General features: G+C 35.9%; 1 protein-coding gene across 3 annotated transcripts in view; it reads right to left on the bottom strand.

Annotated features, from left to right (window-relative positions):
• Window positions 1-1,529: 1,529 nt before the first annotated feature.
• Window positions 1,530-24,702, bottom strand: part of FMR1 (fragile X messenger ribonucleoprotein 1) — a 33,087-nt gene continuing 9,914 nt past the window's right edge. The window contains exons 4-15 of one of the 3 annotated variants that reach the window (XM_061356770.1): window positions 24,031-24,102; window positions 23,620-23,768; window positions 22,456-22,549; window positions 22,244-22,360; window positions 18,522-18,692; window positions 18,340-18,418; window positions 15,597-15,706; window positions 12,233-12,319; window positions 8,990-9,185; window positions 7,144-7,323; window positions 5,774-5,856; window positions 1,530-4,115 (exon numbers count right to left, since the gene is read on the bottom strand). In XM_061356770.1, coding sequence (XP_061212754.1) covers window positions 3,954-4,115; window positions 5,774-5,856; window positions 7,144-7,323; window positions 8,990-9,185; window positions 12,233-12,319; window positions 15,597-15,706; window positions 18,340-18,418; window positions 18,522-18,692; window positions 22,244-22,360; window positions 22,456-22,549; window positions 23,620-23,768; window positions 24,031-24,102 — 1,500 coding nt within the window. In that variant the 3' untranslated portion in view covers window positions 1,530-3,953. The remainder of the gene's footprint in view (window positions 4,116-5,773; window positions 5,857-7,143; window positions 7,324-8,989; window positions 9,186-12,232; window positions 12,320-15,596; window positions 15,707-18,339; window positions 18,419-18,521; window positions 18,693-22,243; window positions 22,361-22,455; window positions 22,550-23,619; window positions 23,769-24,030; window positions 24,103-24,702) is intronic. The other 2 variants (XM_061356771.1, XM_061356772.1) reach the window with 2 other exon arrangements.

Below are 24,702 nucleotides of genomic sequence, written 5' to 3'. Positions count from 1 at the left end.
GTTCTATTGAACCCTGAGCAGAAGCACAAACCAATCACCTATGGGTAAGTTCTTCCCAGTGAGGGTGGTGAGGCAGTGGCATAGGTTGCCCGGAGAAGCTATGGCTGCCCCATCAGTGGCAGCATTCAAGGCCAGGTTGGACAGGGCTTGGAGCAACCTGCTGCAGTGGAATTGTCCCTGCCTGTAGCAAGGGTTGGAACCAGATGAGCTTTATGGTCCCTTCCAACCCAACCCATTCTATGATTGCTGATGTTTTTTATTATCCACTTCCATACAGCACTCAAAGCACACAAAAATTACTACTTTGAAGTCTACTGCAAAGAAACTTTCAACAACATGAAGTGGCAACTATTTGTATTTATGGATTAGTAGAAATTATTTATCTTCACAAACTGCTCAAGATTGATGACCGCCATAATCATGAAAGCAGGACTGACACATGGGATACATTTTGAAAAACTGTTAAAAGCAGTAAAGAAGATCCATCCCTTGATGCACGCCAAAGATCCAGAGTCTGCTGCAGCAGACTCAAACTGTTGAAAATTAAAGAGGTATTGTAGTACCACACTTAAGCCTAGTCAAACTTTGGCAAGGAGAACTTTGCAGATTAAACTGGAATTTATTCAGACCACTAAAGAACTAACCCCACTGCTCACAACACGGGTAAAGCTGACTTACACTGTCAAGGAATTAAAAGTTCTAGTCACCCTGACTATTATGGATGTGAACACAGATGGAAAAGACATTGACTAGCATCACTTAGGATGAAAACCAAAGTACTGATCTTTAAAGTACCCACCAAAACTAGCATCACCATCTCCCCCCATCAGGTATTCAACTACAAATCTTACTGTTTCTGGAAATACACAGAATCTTTAAAAATACACAGGATAACAAAATTTGAGATCCACCTTTCCTCTTGCAGATTAATACCAAATGCCACTTACCATAATTATACAGCAGGGTTCCTGAAGTGACTGAAGAACTCTCATTGGAACCTAATTAATCTATTGCCTTTTAATGTCAACACTGGAGGGTTCTGCAGGGAAACATACTGTAGTTCAGGAAAGCAAGTCATCTTTCACAGTAAGTCCTCCCACAAAGAACACATAGCCCATGCTCAGTGTCATACAGTGCTTAATTTTGTTTCTGGATTGTTGAAAACAAGCATGGTGTACAGTACTTAATATTATAGACACAAATGGCTGAAAAAGCCGATACAGAGATAAGTAATTTAAATAACTTCTGTATTCAAGAAACTAAACTTAGTTGCTTCTTGAGCTCATGAACGTTCAGAGATTTTTAATCTGTGTTCCAAAGAAGCTGTACACAAACATTATTTCTTTTCCCCCTTGCTAAGGTTTTATACCAACTCTGAAAAATCTTAACTTCCCACCTTCATTAACAAAAACACATTTAGTACAGAAAGAAAACACAAACTTCCTGTTTTTTAAGCATTTGTTAATTTATAGGCTTTGAGCTTAACCCTATTGAATTTAGACTTCGGCATCATCCACAAATACCTCTCACTCTTTTGAAAGTACTTTATTTAAAAAATAATTTTAATTCATTAGACCATACTTTATAAGTTACCAATAGGATGAACCTGAACTTAAGCATCAGACATTCGTTGCACTTTCAAGTTTTGTAACAACATGACTTTTCAAAATAAGATTGTACATTTAGATTCACAGTTTAATTTGTTGAAATTTCGTAACATTTAAAACCACTGCAATATGAATTGAAAGGGATACATGTTAAGCACACAAATACTGAAGGTCATAACCCCAAAATGCACTTGAAAATGGAATGCAGCTAATGAGTCAGACTGGTTTAGTAACTTCACATTTTAACCTAGTTAGCACCTTAGTGAACTCAACCACTGAATGTGAGAAATACAGTGCACGTAGTGTGACAACTCAATAGGTACTGTACCATTTTATAATGAGATTGTGTTTTCTTGAGCATTATGTGCCATAGTTTTAAAAACTGGTAATATTTTAAAAGTCTTCTGAAATGTGTAAACAAACAATGGCTGCCATTAAAATCTAAATAAAGGAATACTTTTTTTCCTACTTTCTGTAAGTTGAGATTTTTAAAAGCAATCATTTATAAGGATTGCATCAACATCAGTTAGCAGAGGAAGATCAAACTTTATTGAAACTGCTTGCATACAAAATATATTGCACTATAACCAAACAAATGTCAACATAAAATCCGATCTGTTGTAGCTAATATGTACAGAGAATATTGCCCAAGAGCAGTTACATTACAAGGTCAATCTACCTTGGTTAATTATCTACAGTATTTTAAACCAAACAGCTTACAGATGATGTGTGCAAGGTACCAATTTCTGTTTTCAAATACTATACATTCCCAAAATAAATAACTAGAAATCAACATTAATGTTTGGCAATACTTTTTAAGACATTTTTATATTTGTTAAATCATGTGCAGTTCGTTGCCATTTTTAGTATGCTCACCTGTATGCAAGAAAAAAAAAGAATGAAAAAAGCAAAGAAACAAAACTCACAAAATACATCAGATCAAGTTTGTACAAGTCTGTACATAAACAGCGGCTCTCCTTCTGGAGCAATCTGAATAAAAATGGATTAAAATGAAGGTCCTTATACAGTTTTGCTCAGTAAGTCAATTTATGATCCAAAATAAAAGAAAGCACAGCTTCCTCCACCACTTCCCAGGTGTACAACTGTACTTTGGATCAAATACCATGACTCCTTAGAATGGGCTGGTAATTCAGACCTTGTACCTCAAAATATGATGAATTTTTTTTCTACCTCCAGTATCTCCAACTACTGTATCTGTACTTTCCAGGGCATTCATTACATATGGTCATTTTCTTCCTACCTCTCCTGAGATGGCCCCTGAACTAAAATAAGCAATTCAAAAAAAATCTGGGAGGATGAAAAACATCAGTGCTTTAAACTGGTCATCTGGCCAAATAGCAGGCACACATTACTAGCTTGTGAACACATTACGCTTGTTCCCTCAGTAACAACGAGTTTTTTCTTATTTTTATTTTTTTTAGTTTTCCACAATGGAAAGGGTTTTTTTTATTATATTTTATTAAAAAAAAAAAAAAAGAAAAAAAGAAAAAACCTCCTGTACTGCCTACAAAGGAAAAAAATTACAACCTTTTTTCACTATTTGCCAAATCTTCAGTGCAAAATAAATTTCCTATTCTTATAACTGCCTAACTCAATGTTTATGTAAGGAAAAATTATGGAAAGCATGCACTTGTCTATAAAGTACTAACGTCTGACAAGGATTGCTACATATATTTTACATTTAGTGTTACCAACTCATCTTCCCTGATTTCTGCATTCAAATATAATATTCCTACCTGCCAAGATATAAAAAAGGCACAGATCATACAACTTTTTTTGCTAATGAAAATGACAATTGTTACATCACACATATTTCAGGGTCCACTAAAATATTGAAAAAGGTGGACCAGAATGTGAACTGACACAGGACATAAAACGACATAGCATTTCATGAAGAAACTGTAAGTTAGATTGAAAACAGAAGCCAATTTGATTACTGCAAACACTATTTATTCTGAAAATTGAAATTGAGCAGTGAATTTGACCCGATGTGTTAAAACAGTACAACTGAACAGAAAGTTTACCAATGCACAGCTCAGTATTTTTAAAACAAACAAAAAAGAATCTTTCATTGTTTGAACTGCAATATGTACTTGAAAGCGATTTTCAGAAATTCAGATATTTTTTATGCAAATATTTGAATAACTTCTTATTCTGAAAAGAACTGCATACTGTTGATGTTAAAAAAGGCTAACAGAGAACATATGTTCATTTCATGCCCTGCGCCATCTTGCCTACTATTTGTCTTTGGCCTAACAAGTTTCTCTAACATGGAATAGGAATTACTGAAACAGTATAGGAAACGTGACTTCAGGATTCTGCAGTTTAGGGGACGCCATTCACCAGCGGCTGTTGACCATCTGCGCTGTCCGTTTTCTCTTTCTTCTGATTACGTTCTTTACCCGTGCGCAGCCGACTACCTTCATTGGAGGTATTCTGTAATGTTTTAGTGTGGACACTCCTTTCATTATTGCAGTCAATTCTGATCTGGAACAAGTTAGAGTTACATAAAGCCCCCTCTTCCTTTCATCTATCCCTTCTGCATTTGCTACCTGAGCAGCCTGGGAGCAGCACTATTCATTAGTCAAGAGGCATAAATAGTGGTGCGCTCTTATGGCTATGCTGAATGTATCCAGCTGAAACAGAGAGTACATCAATTCTCTGCTCAAAACTGCCACATACTTCACCTAAACAAAACCCCCCCCAAAACGTCCTGTCTACCTTGCCTTGGGATCTAAAATTCTTTTCCCCAGTGCATCTGTGCAAGATGATGAATTAACAGCAGATGAACTTGCTACTTGTCCTATACTTTTTTCTGGGGAGACAAAAACACCACAAAGTGTAAAAAAAACACCCAAACACAACAAAACCCCCAAAACCAAAACCGTAGAAAAGCTGCCATTAAACAATACTAACACCCCCCCCACAAAAAATAAGTGAATCTGCTCAGCCACCTTATGAATCTGAAATTTAATCCACCCCAAAAAACTCCTGCAGCCTTTTTAAAGTGGTTGTAAAAAAATTCAAAAGAATATTTTGAAAGCAAAATTTTTATGTTTGGAAAGGGGAGTAAGCCTTAATTCCTTATTCTCCACTGTCTACTGCAATCATAAGTTCATTACTGATTAGCTATAAATGTTGTGTGACCATAAAAATTTTCTTTTGGCATATTAATTGTTTGCATTTCAGGCACATATTCAGGTACTACACCTTCAGGCTCAGCACTCCCACTTGGAAAATTAAGCATTTGGTCACTTGTTTAATTTTTTTATCTCCTCCTTTTTTAAACCAGCTTTCTAAAACCAAACCAAAAGTCATCTCCACCTCCCTTTGGAACCATGACTTCCGGTACCACATAGAAGGTAGCAGCTTAACAGTTACTCATTATTTCTTCCTCCCAAAATAACTCATCCTATGGAGTAAAAAATGGTAGGTTTGTACACACTATCACTGAAGCAAGAACAGTTTCCATGTGGGGAAACTTTAAATATATACATAAAATATCAGCCTGAATAAACATATGCAACAAAACATACTTGAATAAAAATACATAGAAGTATCTTCATAAAAGGCTGTAAAATATTTGTCTATAAAATATTTCAATGTATGACTTAAACAGATACTTAATGTGCTTTTAACTTACTTTCTGGACTGTATAGCCTTCGCTTGCAAATGTTTTATTTAGTAGCAAAGGTAATTTCTGAAATTTAATCTTTCTTACTCTTCAGATTCTGGCTATAACACACTCCCACTTTATATAAAGCATTAAGAATTCTCCTTCCTCAGGTATACAGGCAACATAAAAACACAAAACACAAAGAAATAAAAGCTAAAACCAAAATGCTAGCACGAACAAAGACTGAAATCAAACCGGCTCGTAAATCCTTAGGACTCCATCTGAGTTCTAAACTGAAGAGCTAAGATCACACCACAAGGTTGCATCTTTACACAGCTTGATATGCTGAAATTCCTACATGTAAGTTACAAAAATGACACAGAACTCTTGTAGATCTGATCAGGGAATTAGGGAATAAGGAACCACAAGGCTACTGTGTCAGCTACGTCTTTGAAGATTCTAACACCAGCATAGGACACATGCATTTTTTTTTTTTTACACTGCACATACCCAATAAGAGAAGAATTACCTCAAGCGATCCATCTGTGGTTCTCCCTTTTGCATCTCTGGAGTTACGCTGACGGTTATCCGATCGTGACTGTTCATCATTTCCTGTAAGAAGAATTAACTTACTAAGTTGCTTGACAAGGGTGTATCTTATTCTACTTAAGATTTATGCAAGCATAATATGGAATGACTTTAAAATTTTCACCCTAAGGAGCATTAAATATTCTTAACATAACAGTTCTGAAACTATGGGTCAAGAACCATTACAAAAATGTTCTCAGGTGTAATGGAAGTAGACAAATCCAAGTGTTTAAAACCACCACAGTGTAAAAGAGACTATCTACTGACCTCTCAAAATCGTTAACCACAGAAAAGAACACAGTCAATTTCAGTAAGATTTAACACGTTCACGTATTTTCTAACAGCTTCTTTGCTCTCCCAATTCCACATTACCCTTTTTTTTTAGAAAATGTCTTACTGAAAAAAAAACATTTCAAGAAATAAGCAGAGTTGTAGACAATCTTTGAGCAAATAAGTGTAATAAATTTTCACATTATGTAATGTATGTATTTAGCTTACTTATTCTCATATCTTACTTTTGCATGATGCTTTCCACTGAACACAAATTACAAACTTATGCAATCCTTTTGCATGAAAATCAAATACAAGATGATTGGAATACAGACAGATGAACTAATAAGACATTAGAAAAATGTTTTATATGCCCACTGACAAGCTACCACTCAGTTTCTTGACCTCTATGTGTGATGGCACAGCCCACAAACTTGGACAAGATGCGTATTAGGAAAGCAAAAGATTAAGAATGCTATCCAAATTTATATTTGGAAGAGAAGTTTTACATAATCCATAAAGAAACACTGGTATGGAAAGCCCCCTCAGCAATTCTGCATATGACACCAAACTGGGGGAAGTCGTTTAATACACAGAAGGTGAGGGCCACTAATCACAAGGACCTCAACAAGCTGAAGGAATCAGTTGACAGAAGACTCGTTAGCTTTAAAGATGAATCCCAAGTCCCATAGCTTCAACAAGATAACCCCAGGCAACAGCATACACTGTGGACTGACTGTATGCAGTAGCTCCACAAAAAAGGAGCTGTCCTGGCGGACAACTTGAGTAAGGTAAGAGCATGCTGTTGCAACAATGACAGCCAACTAATGGATTGTGTTAAGAGTGTGGCCAGAAGATCAAAAGAGGTTATTTCCCTCTGCAACCATTCAACACATCTGAAACTAAATACTCAATTTAAGAAACTGACAAAGTGGTGAGAAATCGAAGCAGCCACTGGGACAGAGCAAACAACAAAACAGAAGTAACTTTGCGTATAGATTCCAACACTGACCTCTTCTTCAAAATGAGGTCTACATTTACCTTTGAATCCTCCGCGCCCCCTCCCTCCTTGCCCTCTTGCACCACCTCCACGTCTCCGTCCATCTCCTCTACGAAGGTAGTTGTCTCTCTCTTCTTCTGCTGGGGCTGCTGACCAATCACTAAGTTCATCTCTGTGATCAGATTCTGTTTCAGAAGCATTTGATGCTTCAGAATTAGTTCCTATCAAGAGGATAAAAAAAATCCAAACATGCCAGTGTAGCTTAGCATGAAAATACTAGAGTCGATTGACAAAAGTATGTATTTAAATACTTTTTTTTTGTTAAATACACGATTCTGAGATTTTTTTGCCTCCCAACCTCTGTAACACAGATAACACAGAAATTTGTGTAACACATATAACTTTGAAAAATCAAGACAGATATAAGTAAAAGAAGTGTGTTTAAGGTTAAATAATTTTGCGCCATGTTTATAGTTACTTTGTGTTATAAGCCTATCAATACATTATTGATCTGTATTAAGTCTTGTAAAGCATAAGGCTAATAGCCTAGACTTAGTCATATTTCTAAAACCTAGTTCTGAATACAACCTGTCCTGTCTGCCCTCACCACAATTCCTCTATCAAAAGTTCCATCATGAAAACAGGCTGTAACACATTACAAAAGCAGAAAACAAACTCAGAATGCTAGAAATGTAACAAATCCAAAGTAAATGGCCTTTACAGTTTTTCCAGTTAATAGATCACCTTCATTCATAAAAACTGGGTCTTTACTAAAATTCATGCCCCCGCCCCCCCGTTATTAGCCAGGTGAGCTCTCATCTTCTAAAAATAGCAAAATGGCTTCAGCAAAGACATTAATTTTATTATGTAGCTGTCTTATTAAGCTCATGCCTCAGGCCTTTCAGTCAGGACAAACACCAGCTGACCTACGTTACAGACAGCAGTAATCTGTGACCATCTGTCAGACTGGACTGAGAGCAGTCCCGAGGAAAAAGACTTGAGGTGATTGACGAGAAGCTCAGTATGAGCTGGCAATACGTGCCTGCAGCTCAGAAAGCCAACAGTATGCTGGGCTGCATCAAAAAAAAAAAAAAAAAAAAAAAAAGAGGGAAGTAACGCTCTCCCTCTACTCCACTCTCATTAGACCCCACCTGTAGTACTGTGTGCAGTTGTGGTGCCTCCAACATAAGAAGGGCATGGACCTACTTGAACAATTCCAGAGGCCACAAAAATGATCGAGGTGCACCTCTGCTACGGAGACAGGCTGAGAGAGAGCTGTGTTTGGTCATTCTGGAGAGAAGGCAGCTCCAGGGAGACATTACAACAGCCTCCCTGTACCTAAAGGAGGCCCTAGAGGAAAACTGGAGAGGGACTTTTGACAAGGGAGAATGGCTTTAAACTGACAGTGTAGATTTAGATCAAGTATTAGGAAGAAGGTCTTTACTCTGAGGGTGGTGTGGCCCTGGCAGAGGTTGCCTGGAAAAACTGTGGCTGCCCCATCCACTGCAATGCTCAAGCTCCAAGCTGGACAGGGCTTGGAGCAATCTGGTCTAGTGGAAGGTGTCCCTGCCCATGGCAGGCATTTGCAATTTGTCCTCGGTTCAGCAGTAGCAGTCTTTTTTTTCCTTCTTCCTACCTTGTGCAGGGCTGTGTTTTTGATTTTCAGCCTGAGAACACTGATAACACTAATGTTTTCAGTTATTGCTAAGTAATGTTTACTCTGACCAAGGTGAGCTTTAAAGGTCCTTTCCAACCCAAATCATTCTATTATTCAGTATTAAGTGAACTTGTTTTTAACAGCTCTGTTTCCAAGTTCAGTCTTTTTTCAAGAATTCAGAAGTCCAATAGGCTGCTTTTAAAACTGTCAGTGTATTTCCAGTTACCTACCTGAAGCATAACCTGGACCACGTCTGCTATGTCCCCTGTTTCTGTAAGGTCGACTACCACGTCCAAGTCCTGGACCATCATCAGCCATGTACCCTTTTTCCTTATCTGTACGATTTGGTAGTGGCCTAGAAGTAGCTCCAATCTGTCGAAGCTGCTCATCAATTTGCAATCTTTCCAAACGCAGCTGGTCCACTTCCTACACAAACACAAGCATAGCAAGTCATGTGTAACCACTACTTAATCATCTAAATATGCAGACATGCAGTTCTCAAAGAGCACTTATATGTTGCAATGATCTACTGAATACATCAGCAGCTTGGCTTTGAGAATAACCAGTTCATGGAAAAAAACCAACCCAACAAAACAAACCAAAGCAACCCACAACTTTCAAATGTTCAAATGTTTTGCTACCAATATAACTGGCAAAGTCAGCAAGTTTAGGCTTGTTTATAATAGATCTATCAAGAAATATCACTTAGATTTCAGGAGATACAGTTAACTAGACTTCAGTATAAAATTTATGGAATTTTTAGGCTTAAGTTAAACATTCTTCAACCAGAGAAATGGACACACCTATTTCTGAAGACAGTAGTATCATCCATTTATAGCACTCTATCCATGGCATAATTTAAACTTCATAGATTTCAACACAAGCTTCTTAGATTGTTGCACGCAACAAATATAACAGTTATTAAACAATTAAGATGTAGTACTGCTGTTTAATAAAAAGGGCTAGAGGCTACACTGCTGTTAAACTCTACTGAATTATAATAAATAATTAGCAATACTAGTGATGTGAGGAAGCATAGAGAGGCAAAGTGCTTTAATTCTGCCATAGAAGAACAGCCAGCACACAAAATTGTTCCCACTCACAACTAGTAAAGGAAATAAACACAAACAACAATCATTCAGTTACACATATTCAGAAAGTATTCTTCTCAGTTTGAGATGCTGTCTAGCTAACACCAAAAAGTGGCAACCTCTTTTTTTTTTTTTCCCTTAGCTATTTATGGAATTTTCAATGAGATGTTAGAAGGGACCTCTCAAGGTCACATAGTCCAGCCAGGACTTTGACAACATCCCGTGGCACTCAGGGCTGCATCTCATCAGCCCCTGCTGGTGTATATCCCTTCTTGTGTTTTTAATCTAGATGTTCCCTAACTCAATCCTCCTTTAGTAAGTATGCCTTCATTAGTCCAGACCCTCCCATTGATTTAAGGGGCCTGCTATTCTGCAGGATAAATTTTAACAATTAAAAAAAGGACAAGGTACTGAATGCCATTCTTTGTAACCAAGTTCCCTACTCCGTTCAGCAGCAGGCCCGGGTTTTCTCTAATCTCTCTTTCGCTGCCAATATACCTGAAGAAGCCCTTCCTTTTGCCCTTCACATCCCTTGCCATATTCAACTCTAGAGGGACTTAGACTTTCCCAAACTCATCCCTGCAAATTCAGATTGTATCTTTATGTTTCTCCCAGGTCACCTGCCCTTTCTTCCACTTCTTGTATGCTTCCTTTTTATATATGAATTTTGCCACAAGCTCCCTGATCTTCCATGCAGGCCTCCTGTTACTTCTGTGTGACTGCCAGCATATCAAGATGGACTATTCTTGAACTTGGGAGGTGGTGCTCCTTTAAATATCAGCTAGTTCTCCTGGGCCTGTTTTCTTTCCAGGAATGTGTGTCATATGATTCTTCCAAGCAGATCCCTGAACAGGTCAGTCTACTACCCTGAAATCTGGAGCTGTGATCCTGGTATTAGTTTTTATCCTTCCTCTCAGAATCTCATTACATTAAGAGTTGCTCCAGCCGAGTCTGCTTTATTCTTTCACAGAAAAAAACCCGACCAATTTGATATTGATGCCTTATTCTGTATCTTTTACAAAAGGTTTCTTTAATAAACTTTGCTTGGAGTCAGTTCCACTTCCTGTCAGTGAGCTAGAGGATATAATTCTGAAACTGAACCATAGGGCAACAGCCCACTGAGATGATTAACATTCTGTGTGTGTATATATGTTAAGTGAGATTAGAATGCCAAGATAAAAACCTCTGAAATCACAATCTATTCTCCAGTTGTTATACAGACTGATGAACACTGTTATATCTGCCTTTCTGTTCAGAAAGCTTACAAGGACAATACTAAGACAAAGTGACCCTAACTGACAATGAAATGAAGAACCTCAAAAAAAAAATTAATAATAAAAAATGCTGGGCTATTAAGCACTTTCCACTCATGTCATTGCCCATCTAAATACTGACTCATATGCAAGTATTCATTTACAGCAGCCAAAGAAATTAAATCAGAAATATCTTCTGAAATAATAATGAGCATGCAAGAAATGTGCTTGATATTCAATAACAGTTTTCATGTGGTCCTTCTGGGCCTCCACTACCCAATAGCTGCAGAGTTGCTTTGTATCTTCTCCGAAACACAGATAAATCCAAGGACTTTGCAAGCAGGATGAAAAGGTATAGTTATTGAGCAGGAAACAAAAGTAATTTCTTCTTCTAGCTGCTCTGGTATCTGTTGTGAAAAGTTTCCTTTAGCTATGTATAGAAAGTTTAGCATTCTGAAAGATTCAATTACAGCTACTGCACAGACAGGACATGTATCAAGTTCATGGTCTGGAGGTTTCAAAAGAAATGAAAGAATATATTTAAAAGAACTCCAAGTAGTCCCTACTATTACCATCTGGCCCTGCCATCAAAGATTGGATACCTGGCCATAATAACTATAATCAAAAGTAACTGTAAGCAGTAATGTGGAATATTTTTTGCTCCCTACACAAAAGACAAGTACTGCCAACTACTGGAGAAGTGATAAAGCCAAGAGGCAAACAGCTTATAAAGCTTAATTGCCTCTAAAAACATCCACAGGTATGAAATGTCAATTAACTACAGAAAAAGAAATACAGGGTTTTCAAATAAAATGCCCACTGTACACACGATCTCCGCATAGAACTCTGCTTGCTTTGCAGTTGCATGAGAATTTAACTATTCCTTGTATATGAAGTTGTCAGCAGTTTTAGATAGATTTATTTTTTCATATTCCATTTCGCATTCTGAAAAAAAAACCTGTTTCCCCCATACTGCACATAAATTATTCTTTTATTAAAAGGTGACTTCTACAGGAAGCCTTTTACAGTGAAAACCTGCTGAGTCTTAAACAGATTTGGTCATCATCTTGTTACCATATTAAGCATTGATAGAAAAAGTTCAGTGGCAAAGAAGTATCATTTTCCTCACCTTTAAATAATTAAGGTGATAATCCAGAAGAACAGTTGCATTAGTGATGCTATCCTTGGTTCCCACAAACACAAACGGTACCATTCCCTAAAACACAGCAACAGCAGCCTTATGGTTATTAAGCGTCAAAAATAGATGAGAACCTAACACTACTATAAAACTTGAAGACAATTTTTACAACACGGATAAGCATAAATGAAAATAAACGAGGCGACAGTATATTTAAATTTCAATGTTGGCTCGATAATGTAAATTAATTCCCTTTATGCAAAGAGCTTTTTTTTAAATATGAAAGCTTAGATCATATGCATTACAATGCCAAAAATTCTAACAAATTTTAAGAGAGTCAATTCAAAAGATTTCAGGTTTCCTCCCTTCAGAATTAATACCACCTTTGTTGATCACACTCCCTCTCTCTCATACCAGGTTCTTTCAGTCTATGTCAGTAAAGAAACCTTTGATTTTTTTAAAAAGCAAAATCAAATTAATACCAATCCTTCTTGAAGATATCTCAGTTTGTAAAAGGCAAACAAAAAATATTTAAGAAAGAGTTAGTACTTCAGATAGCAATTACTAAGTTTCATTTCTTTTACCTTTCAAGCATTTTGTACAGCTAGAAATTCTAATGCTCAAAACTGACACTTGCCAAGATACATACCTAAAAGGGCACCCCTAAGTGCAGAAAACAACTTTAACAGATACAAGGATAATTTCCAAACCAAAACTCCCAACACTAAAATAGGTCTGTGCGGCCTTTCAGAGGTGTGACTGCAGCCCACATGGACTCAGTGAGCCAGCTTCAAACTACTCGATTCTTGTACCAGCTGCACCCTCACCATGCCAGTATAAGCTTCACTGTGGACTGCAAAAGTCAACCTGAAAGCCTCATAAACACAGCTGCTGAATCCTACAGCCTTGCAGACCCAGAGCTTAGCTACAGCTACTGAATTCACTTAAATTTTGTTTTGGTATTTCATCATGACCTCTAAAGACACCTTTAATCTTAACTGTACATATACCCTTGACAGGACTGCATTTCAAAGGAAAGTTAATTATCAAGAGTGGATTAAGACACAAACATCTTAAAAAAATAAAATAAATGCACAGTATGCTGATGTTCCCCAAGAGTGGCACATCTGTAATTTCACTCCTTTTCTCCCCTCTTCCTTTTACATACAAAACACTTGCTAGATCTCACACATCTGCATTAAATAACAAAGAAAAAAACAAACCATTATGCAGTCCTATAATCCTAAGAAACCTCAACAGTAACATTCATGAACATCATAAACACTTTTGGCCACAGGCATTGCTGATTGAAATGTTTTATTATCTGGGGAAATTTAAGTTTTATAAATATTTAATACAACCTGATAAACAGCAATTAAATTACTACTGAACTGGCATTAACTAGTACGTAGAATCAATTTTTACAAGATCACAAGACTATTGACTGGAAAAGGGATTTAAGGAAATGGCATCCAGCAGTGGATTCTAGGTATAGCAATGCCAACTATGAAGAATATGAGCTGGTAACAAAGTCAATCAATTTTAGCCATAGAAAAGCATCTAAGTGCTTATTTGTTGAACTTCATTTCTGTCATGAAAGTGAAGAACCAATCTTCAACCTGGTCTCAGTGGTGAATGCTGAACAGACCTTACAGGAATAAGAAATAAAAATGTATACTACTCTAACAAGCAGTACCTATCATTTTAAAAAGATGAAAAGCCTAAGGAGCCTGTTTATGGGGATTATTTGGGGATATATGGGATTTATGAAATTGCACCTGAAATTTATGGGTAGCATTCAAAAATCTCAGTCATATGAAAAAGAAACTGTATTAAAATTTCAAACTTAACTACTGTTCTTTGTTTTTTTGGAAAGAAGAGCTGCTAATATCAAAGTTCACACATGGGAGGATTAATGCACATTTATTTCAAATATGAAATACAAATAAACTTACAAGAACTAATTCTTAACTGCCAAGATTTGATCTCAGGTTTCTGTGTTGCTCCTGGCATGACACAACTAACATGTGAAGCCATAACAAGCAATGCCAGTGTTAGCAATGTCATTAACAGGGAAAACAGAGGTATGAATGCAGAACTTGGCAGGTAAAAAAAAAGCGCCTTTCGAGTTTATCTTTAAAAGCAGAGTTTTGGATTGAAGAACATCAAATCATAAGCTATTTCAAGCCTGAAGAAAATAAGAAAACCTAACATACTAACTGAAGCCATGACTATTTGTTCTTTTACCCTTCTATTACTCTGTATACAAACACATTAAAGTGTTGAAAGTTTTGGCCTGCAGCAATAATAGCACCCTCTTGCTTATTAAGTTAGCTCAAGAATTTTATGCTGCAAAAATTTATCATCAGTAATTAAATATGACATAGCAGTGAATCCTTTAAACCTAAGTATTGACCATTTTATTTTTTCAAATAGATGTGAAAAAAGTAGTAAAAAACCACCCCCAAAACCTAATTGCTTAGCCATCATTTACAGAAAGATGGAAATTCTGGGTCTTCCATAAGTTTTACAGTGATAAAAGAGTAAGTAAATAAGCAAGAACATAAGGGTTCTAGAAAAGCATATCATGTCTTATTCGAAGTGGCACAGGCTTCTTATTTGGTACATATTTAGATTTCCAGGTAAAATAAAGACAACTCAGTTTTCTTTAAGCACATTTCACATTTGAAAATACAAGAAATCTTTTTGCATTGAGATATTAATAGCTTCATGCATGAATCTCTCCTTGCAAACCTTCAACCTTTCCCCTCAACACAGCTCAACATAGAAGTGCCTCCAGTTACCAAGTTCAAGACTTCATAAGCTGACAGCCCTCCTGTGCAAACCTGGAGCTTCACATTGATCATGCTTGACTTTATTTCAGGTTAAATTTTTATAGGCTACTGTAAATTCAGACAGTACTTTTAAAAAAATAGGGGTTTATACATAATGCACAAGCTTATCATTACATTACTAATAAATTAAAGCAGGTAAAAATCTTAAGAGACCAAGCTCAAAACAATGAGTGAAAACACTAAGTTCCTACATACTGATTTATAGGTTAACAAGCCCTGGCAAAGTGTCGCTGCTTCTAACTGGAATAAGATGAAATCTCTAAGAAGATGCATCAACCAAAATATTTCAGAAAGCGTTTTTCAGAAACAGGTAACGACCCAAATTTATATAAAAATGCCCCTCAATATTAATAAGGAAATATAGATTCCATCAGAAACCACACATTAATCAAAACTTTATCTTATTACTATGAAAGCACAAGGAAGAATTAATTTTATCACTGCATAGACTATAACAACCAATGAACACCTACAGAAATCACATTAACTGAAAAACATACCTCTTCTTGTGGAATATTTTTATCATTTTCAGCCTCAATTCTCACTCTTACAACACCAGATTTGTCCACTATCTCCTGAATCAGTTTTCCGTTTTTTCCTATTACTTTTCCTACAGGGAAAAAAAAACAACAACAAACATATAAAACATTACACGTTTAAAGTTTTCCCTGCAAACCTGAGAGTATCACTGTTCTCTAAGTAAATAAGAGTAATGAGTACCAGTACAAGAACTTGTTAAAAATGACTTAATACTCCACAACAAATATTTAGTTAACGAGCCATGAACTGAAACGCCCAAGTTCGTGGTGTTAACTTTGGTAATGTTCCAAAGCAACCACCGCAGCATACATGACGAGAGCTACTTTATTATGAAAGTTTAAATGGGTATATTTTGTCTCTTTTCAAAGCTCTTGTAGGAGGAAAAAAGGAAATTCAACCATAAATGCCTTACCTTTGTATATAACTGAAATCAGGTGTCTTGATTATAAAAATATTAAGTATCTTACATAATTTGGTTTTGCTTTGGTAGGTTTAAAGTAACTTTAGTGATTTACAAATAAACATTGCTGACTGCACTTAAAAAAAAAAATCACAACCCAAAATCCATCAAATCCAAAGCCCCTTTTACAATCACAGAATCAACTAGGTTGTCAAAGATCTTTAAGTGCAATCATCACTCCAGGACTAAACCATGTCATCAACTGTGCTTACATTTGCTGTAACTACCTTTTGGGTAGAGAACAAAGCAAAACTCAGTTCGTTCACAAAAATTTTAGCTGAATCGGGTGAAGTTTTCTGATACTACTGAAGATACTGACTGAGCCAGATGTAAAATTTTCTTCTCTGAAACTGAACTTTTTTTACAGGTATTTCAAGTAGTTTACGATTCATTAAAAAGTCAAAGTAAAAAAGTGGAAATACATTATATTCTAATGCCAGTAATGCATACATTTATCATAGGAACTAGATATTCTAATTTGAGACAATGAAAACGAAAACTTTAGTAATCTCCAACCTCAGAAAAATACCTTGCTGCTCGACAACTCACAGGAAAACCGAGCTCTTGGAAGTAATGAGGAAGCGCCATATCATAGAACCATAGCATGAAAGAAAAGTACTTGAGAACCATGTAAATGATGTTTTTCCATGTGGGAGAAATAAATTTTTAATTAAAACAAAACTGCTGAGAACTTGCAACATAATCTTTTCCATAGCCACATCACTGAAATAAAGGCAAAAACATACTGAGTGAACAACTGCTGTTGTTTTTGTGATACAATTAATCCACAAAGATAAATTAAAACCTACTTTTAATCACATGGGACATTGTTCCTATTGCTGAAAACTAAATAAATTTTAATTTTGTGTTCCAATTTTTCTACCATGAATTTTTAAAACTTATTTTGTAGAAAACATGACAAAAAGATGGCAAGAATGTTCTTCATTGATGATAAAGGCTGGTCTGAGACTCAAAAACTTCTTCCAAGTACTTTATTCCATTACACTTGGCTGTCAAATGTAAAAGTAGCTTTCTAAGAAATATAAAAAAAGCATTCGTAGTGATTTTAAATAAATAAATAAATAAAACCAGAAGAAAATCCTGCATAGGTTTTAGTTAGCATTCGACAACATACATAAAATCTTAAAAAAATCATAGAATAGTAGAATCATAGAATAGTTAGGGTTGGAAAGGACCTTAAGATCATCAAGTTCCAACCCCCCTGCCATGGGCAGGGACACCTCGCTCTAAACCATATTATCCAAGGCCTCATCCAACCTGGCCTTGAACACTGCCAGGGATGCGAATGTTCTCAGCCTACGTTTGAGGTTATTAATTTCCATGCAGCCTTTAAAAAAGGCTGCATCTTGGGTAGTGGTTTTGTTTATTTTGTTTTGGGTTTTTTTTGTTGTTGTTGTTGTTTGGTTTTAAATGTTTTCAAGAATAATTAAGTAGAAAAAAACAGATGCATTCTCTTTATACAAAGATTCAGCTTATCAATACTGTATTAAAAGAAAAAAAGGCTTCTGCCTTTTTAAAGCAAATTATTAGTTTTCTGGTTAATTATTAGGAGTTTAAAAAAGCAAATTATCTAACATAGTTTATTTTGGATCTAACATATGGTTCAGCCAGTTTCATATTCTAAAGGACCCAGGCCAAGAAGCATAGTTCTAACGAAACAGAAATAAATGCAAAGTTCTAAACAGAAACCGAAGAAATTAAAACCTCTAGTTAAGTAGAAATAAGTTGCCATCGTTATTTTATCACTAGTACCATCAGGAGGGAGTGAAGAAAGGAAAAATACTGATTTTAAATCAGCTTCAGAACTGAGGTGATCCAGAATGTATTATTAAAATACAAGACTGAAGACTCATCTGCTGTACAGTCGAACTAATATGTGGACATCTTCGGAGGAAGTAATTTAATTCTCTGGCTCAATGCAGAAGCTTTTCTACCTGGTATTTAAACATCATCACATTGCTTCTAGTTCAACATATCCCTGAACTGCAAATCAGAAGGTAATTTCTTACAGTGTACTGAAGGGAAATGTGTCCGTAAGAACTCTGCATGAAGCTGGAAAAAAAAGCAACAGAGTCCGATACCCCAAAACTTCGTACAACCAAGAACCTTCTCACAACGAGAAGGTCTTCAAACTTGTAACCTGCCACCATTCCAAAAGAAGAAAAACCAGTTCTCAGAAAGCATTTTTTCCTACTATCACACAGCCTCCAGAATTGACATACCCACTAAATTTCTTGGAACTTGTATGACGTCTTCAGCAAATTCAAGGTAACTTCTTGCCTTTTTCACTGCATCTTGATCCTAAAATAGACAGATGTATGACAGAAACAAGATCCATTTGCCCAAACGTGTTTTTTTTTTGTTTGTTTTGGGTTTTTCTGAAGAGCTAAAGAAGGTAACTTACCTCTCCATAAATATGGAATGTACAAGTATCCTCATCAAGATCAATGGCAGTTACTCCAGGGACTTTTCTGGCTTGCTGAATATTAGCACCATGAGTGCCAATGGCTAGACCCATTAGGTCTTCACGTACAACAAACTGTTCATGAAATCGTGATGCAAGTTGTCTAGAACTCTGATGAAAAAGATAATGTTAGCTTACTTTAACTTTTAGTAAACTGGAGAGAAAAATCAACATAAATTTAGAGCGAATTCTTTTATCAGGTATTTAACCTAGTTTTATTTTCATCAATCCTTTAATGGCACTTATTTTCACTTCGAGAGCACTGAAGTTTCTTCTTCACAAGTCCTAATATCACCTTTTCAACATTAACATAAGGCTAGCTTCCAGCTGCACTGACACCTCTGTATTTTGAATTGCCACAGAATTTCTACAGGTTTTAAGTGTTACTAGGTAAGACAGCATTCATGTAAATTAATAAAATAGTAGCTGTGCTAATTATTCAAGCAAACATAATGATCTTTGAAAAAAAAAAAAAAACAACCAACAACAAAAAAACCAACCCTGAACCCATTTCAACAGGTAGTGGGAAACATCAGTAACTCAACCACTGGACACAAAAACTATATAAAAAACATAGCAACTATGGGTATTTACTGCATTTAAAAAATAAAATGAAGAATCCATGCCTATGCAAGACAAAACAAATTTACAGTGTAACTGCAATAGTACTTTAATTTAGAGAACAGGTATATTAAGAATTTCATCCAGGAATCACACTTGTACCAAGACAGAAGGGTTAATCTGGGAATTTAAGATTGTCAGATAATAGATTACCAGAGTTAGAAATTCAATAGCAAGTAAACCAGAAAAAGTATTTTATAAAAAGATAAAAAAAAAAGATTTAAAAACAAAGCTCTGTTATCTTTCTAGAGCAAAGATCTACAATCCTATACATGATTCTGCATCACAGTCAAAGCTTTAACTACTGTGAAGACATACACAAGCACACATTAAATTAGTAGTTTCACCTCAACAATGAAATCCAACAGAGGTTGGGTAAACATCAGGAAAGTGCCCACAATAAGCCCTACTCTGTCCCAGCTAAACTGCTACTGTTACCTGACCTACTCCTGCTTAAAGTTTTTGATAAACATCCTGTGCTAAAACACAGTCACAGAGAACTGGCTACAGAGGATAACAGTGCAAGTACCCAAGTGTCATGAAATGCTTCATATAGACAGAGATCTCTATCAAGTACTTTATTAACTAGATTACAGACAACTCACAGATCCACATTCTAATAGATCTCAATCTAATAGATTTGGATTGGCATCCAAATGCCAATTTACCAGGTGATATCTGCTATAGACTGCACACATGCAAGTGGAGAACAGGCTGATCAAGTCGATGATTGGTTAACACTGTCATCTACAATATGTAGAAAAGATGAAGCTACATCATCACTGGGGACTTCGGCTGTGACAGTCAACCTGTAGTTATATTACTTATAGAAAAGCTAATATTTTAGTGCAAGTTATGCAGTACTACAAGATAGGTCTTTAAACATAAGAAATAAATTACTCTGCTTACCTCCAATAAATTAGCTACAAACAACTATGCAAATAATGTATCCCTACCAACTTAGAGACCAGGACTGAACTTCGTTTAAATAGAATAAAATACAAACCAGAATGCAAAAGTACACTTGTAAATTCAAGCTTTTTATAGCATGTCAAAAAACCCCCCCCACAATTAAGTCACACCTACTGGCAAACAAAAAACAATTTGTTATTTTACTTGATACTCAAAGCCATGTTTGAAAACCATGGAAGTCAGGCTAATATGCAGAAAAGAAGGTACAAGATACACCACAAATGGAAATAAAGAAGAAAACCAATCAAACAAAAAGAAGCTGGTCTAGCAATTATGGCCCAAAAAGGTAAAGCTGCTAGAAGGAAAAAAAAAAAAATTAAAAAAAAGGCAGACATAAAAAAAAGGCAGTATTAAACACAGAAAACAGACTGATGGAAACAATGAACTATTAATAATAATGCAGTAAAGCCCTAAGCATTCACGAAGTATGTCCTCTGCAGATGGGCATATGCTGCCTGTTTGTATGTCAGTGTCTCAAAGAAATCATGAAGCATGATTTTTACTACCTGAAGCTTTGCAGGTTTGGTTGAAATCGATTATGTATTTATTATAAGTACAGGAAACAAATGCCAACATGAAAGATAGCCAGCCAACTTCTGTCATGCGAATTATAACCATATATATCTCACAACCTTCACATAAGTACTGCTCAGGTAGAAACTGAAGTCCAATAATGGTTTTATAGTGAGAAACAAATCAAGTTCTTGAGTCCTTCACAGGAGCAAAAAGGTTCATCCTTACAATGACAGCAAGAATCAAAGATTAGTTTGGGAAACGAATCAATGACAACAGCTGTTGGTGCATGCATTTGTGGGGGCATGTAAAGAGAATTAGCTCTAAGGAGACTGTTGCTCTTCCCACCCCCAAAATAACACTTTGCACTTCAAGAGGTAAACTACCCACACAATTGTCAGTTCTGGAGGAAGACAGAAGAATGGATTGCTGAAGAGCTACAGTGGAGTGTTCAAAAAGAAACACTGATGAGAAGAAACTGCTCCTTTCTTGGTCTTGAGAAAAATCAAGACCAGATCAAACTTGAATTACAGCTCTGGAATATAGAAATCAACAGACTAAAAAGAGAAAAAAGAGAGCTTCATGTAACAATGAGTGCACTTATTGCATACAAGAGGCCTGAACTACTACACCACATCCCACTTCAAGCTAGGACCAAACAGAGGTAACCCTTGGGGTGTAGGGGTGGGGAATGAAACCTGGTTTTGAAGTAACAGAACTGCTGCACACCCATGTAAAACAATTACAGTAGTTCAAGCAAGTACTTCTAGTTCTTGACACTGAACCTAAAAAGAAGTTTTCAGAAATGCTATTTTTTCTGATTTGTAGATGGGAGAAAAACCATGAAGAAATGTTAATTCTACTGTATAAAGATCCCCTTATTTCCTAGCCTACACTTTTTCTTTCTTTTTTTTCCCATGGACAAGTATGAGTCAAGCTCCTTGCCAGTCAACACCCACTCTCCAGTCACAGGAATATCAGAAGCTGTATCTGCTGTAAGATGATTTCCTAACATTTTATCTATAGACAAACCCATGCCTTCGAACATCCTACCAACATCAGTCTTACCCCTTCCATCGTCCATTTTCACTGTGTCATTCTGCAAGACCCAGTCCTAGTCCCTCTCAGTATCGTGTCATATTCACTCCCACCCATTCTTACAAATGGTAATGCAAAGCTACCAAACATATGCCACTCTTCATGCAACAATGGCTAACTATTTTATGCGTCAAACTATTGAAGACATACATGTGTATGTGTGTGTATATATATACACGCATCTCTTGCATATATATGTATTTGTATTTAATCCCCCCACAAAACCCTGCCAAATAAAATGGGAATGGATAAAAATGAGTCTTTTTAAGAACAAGCCCTTTAACAAAAAACAACTTCATTAGATTCCATCTTCATCTGCCTGTTTTTAGCACCAAGAATAGTTATCAGTACATAATTACTTTCATCCTAAGGCAAGTCCTAACAGCTAAGAAATGCACAAGTTTTTTTTTTTGGGGGGGGGGTAACTCAAAATACTTTAAGAAAAATAAGCAACATACCTCCAGCTGCTTGCTTGCTTCTTCATTTCTCAGGATCAGGGATAACTTGGTACGAAGACTTCGAAAGTGCATATCAATCAGCATATTTGCCCGCTTTGTTGTTACATCATTGATTGACTAAATTATTAGTAAGAAGAAAGAAAACACAGATATTTACACTGAAGTTTTCAAACAAACCACTACCAATAATATGGCTAGACACTGGTACTTACCAAAATAATAAGCTGGTGGTTTTCAGAATCATATGTTACAGAAAAAGCTCCAACTGCCTTTTTGAAGTCCTTATGTGCAGACTCTTTGGCACACCTAGAAATGTTAATACAAAGCTAAAAATAATAACCACTGCATTTATGGTTCACAGCCAGAAAGATTAATTTATTAATACGAAGAATATAAACATATCCTGTTCTTTTTTAGTGCAGGTATTATTCTATTGTCATTTTACTAATTTTTCTTTCATTTGTTTCCACAAGTAGGATTAGAAATATTTCTGAAATTTTCACCGTGTTTAACTATGAAATGCCAAACCAGTTAAGCAAGACTACCCTAAAAAGCTTTAACTGTTAAAATCACCCAGTCCAAAATTCCAAATACACCATTAATCAGAATGATGTGTGACTTCACTGTAACCACTTCAGCAATCTAATGCTATGTCTTGCTTCTCCAGACTTCTGTCCACTTGCTACTTAGTGAACTTGATTACAATGACATTAACTTTAGAATCTTAGTTTAAACTGAATTCATAGCCTGTTACTCGTTGAGGCAATAGGTGTACCTCAAATCAGAAAGTGATATGAAGGTAAAAAGTGGGAGTCAGTATTAATCCGAGTTTTAGAGCTATATTTATAAGAGAACAACATTCCGGGTTCTACAAGAAAACCACCTGTTTCTATATCTTACTTTGGGAGGTTTGATTATTTTACAATATTCCCACAGCCATCATCAAAATGCATTATGCCTTACAATATAAGATAGTATTTTCTTTTGTTATTAAATATCAACTTGCACAGACTGCCAAATACTCTGTCAATGAGAGTAACCACTTAAAATTAATAAAGTTGACAAAGAATGGATGCAGATTAATCTATGAACATCACTAAAGAGCTGGAAGAATAAAAATCTTAACCTGTACTGCACACAACCCTTAAAACCTTGAAGAAAGTATTTCCTCTCCAGGGCTCTTTGAAAATCATCCTCTCAATTTCTGAATTATGAGCATGTCCACATTTGTGTTTTCTACAGTCTTATGTGAAAGTTTTAAAAACTAATTTAGAGCAGTAAAAAGCTTTTTTTTTTTTTTTTTCCTTCCTGTCTCAGGCTCGAGAAGTTACCTTAAATAAATCTTAAGTAAGTTATAAAGAATTACAGATACTTACATCTGCCTTAAATCTTCTGGAACTGCCAACTTGATTTTATGAAAAGTATCTTTTGTTGCAGGTTTATTGGGGTTCACAGATCTCAAACGCTCAATTGTGACAATTTCATTGTAGGTAGCATCACAGGCTGCATATTCTATTACGTAGAACTGATATAAAAACAATAAAATCATCCAAGCCACACATTTTACGGCAAGAGCAAGTATTACACTATTAAGTACAAGGCCCTTTTGTTAACTAAGTCAATTTTGAACTTTTCAGGTTGAGGTTAATAGTAATTACAACAGCCCTAATCAAGAAACTCTTTGAAAATGAAGAGGGGCAAGTTTAAAACACCAGGCCCATAAATACTTAGAAAATAAGATAAAGTGTAAATAAGTATAAAATAGATATACATATGCATATTCCTACCTCACCCTTTATCATTCTCACTTTAGCCAACCACCAACAGCAGGGTTCTTTTTCATTTGCCCTGGAATAAACCTAAACAAAATAAATAGATTACGTATCTGTAGCATTTTTAGAAGACACTGCAAAAGCTGACATTAATACAATCAGGAGCTCTGCTATAGGAACAAAATCCAGCAAAATATATTGGTACATAACATCTCTAATCTAAGTACTACTTAGCAAGCACCTAACAGCTGAAATGTCTACTGCAAATACAGGTAGTATATAGTTATGTATATAAGATTGTATAAATGAAGAATATTGTGCCCAGTAACTAATTGGCATTAGTTACTTCAGTCTTGCATACAGTCAGGGGAAAAAAAATAAATCAGCCTTTTGTATCTGTTAATTCTTAATCAACAATATTTCTAATTGTTATAAGTCTGATGAGGTCCCAAGAGTGGGTGAAAGTGCAAGGACACATCCACACTTCTTCAGCACATGTATGTGGCAGACCCACTCTAAAGAAGTTTAGCCTTTTCCTTAACTTTCAAATAAAAATTAACTTTAAACAGTGTGCAAACAAATTGTAAACCTTTTAAAGTAATTACATGAATTAACTTCATTTTGTAAAATAAGGAAGTTTCAGGAATGTGCTGCATGAAAGCCAGTCCTTTACGTACAAGTAAGTAT

Source organism: Neopsephotus bourkii, unplaced genomic scaffold (genome assembly GCF_033783945.1).
Source record: "Neopsephotus bourkii isolate Nb327-2 ecotype Australia unplaced genomic scaffold, CSIRO-AGI_Nbou_v1 NB_867, whole genome shotgun sequence".
Classification (NCBI taxonomy): domain Eukaryota; kingdom Metazoa; phylum Chordata; class Aves; order Psittaciformes; family Psittacidae; genus Neopsephotus; species Neopsephotus bourkii.
This window is presented reverse-complemented; position numbering and strand designations above follow the sequence as displayed.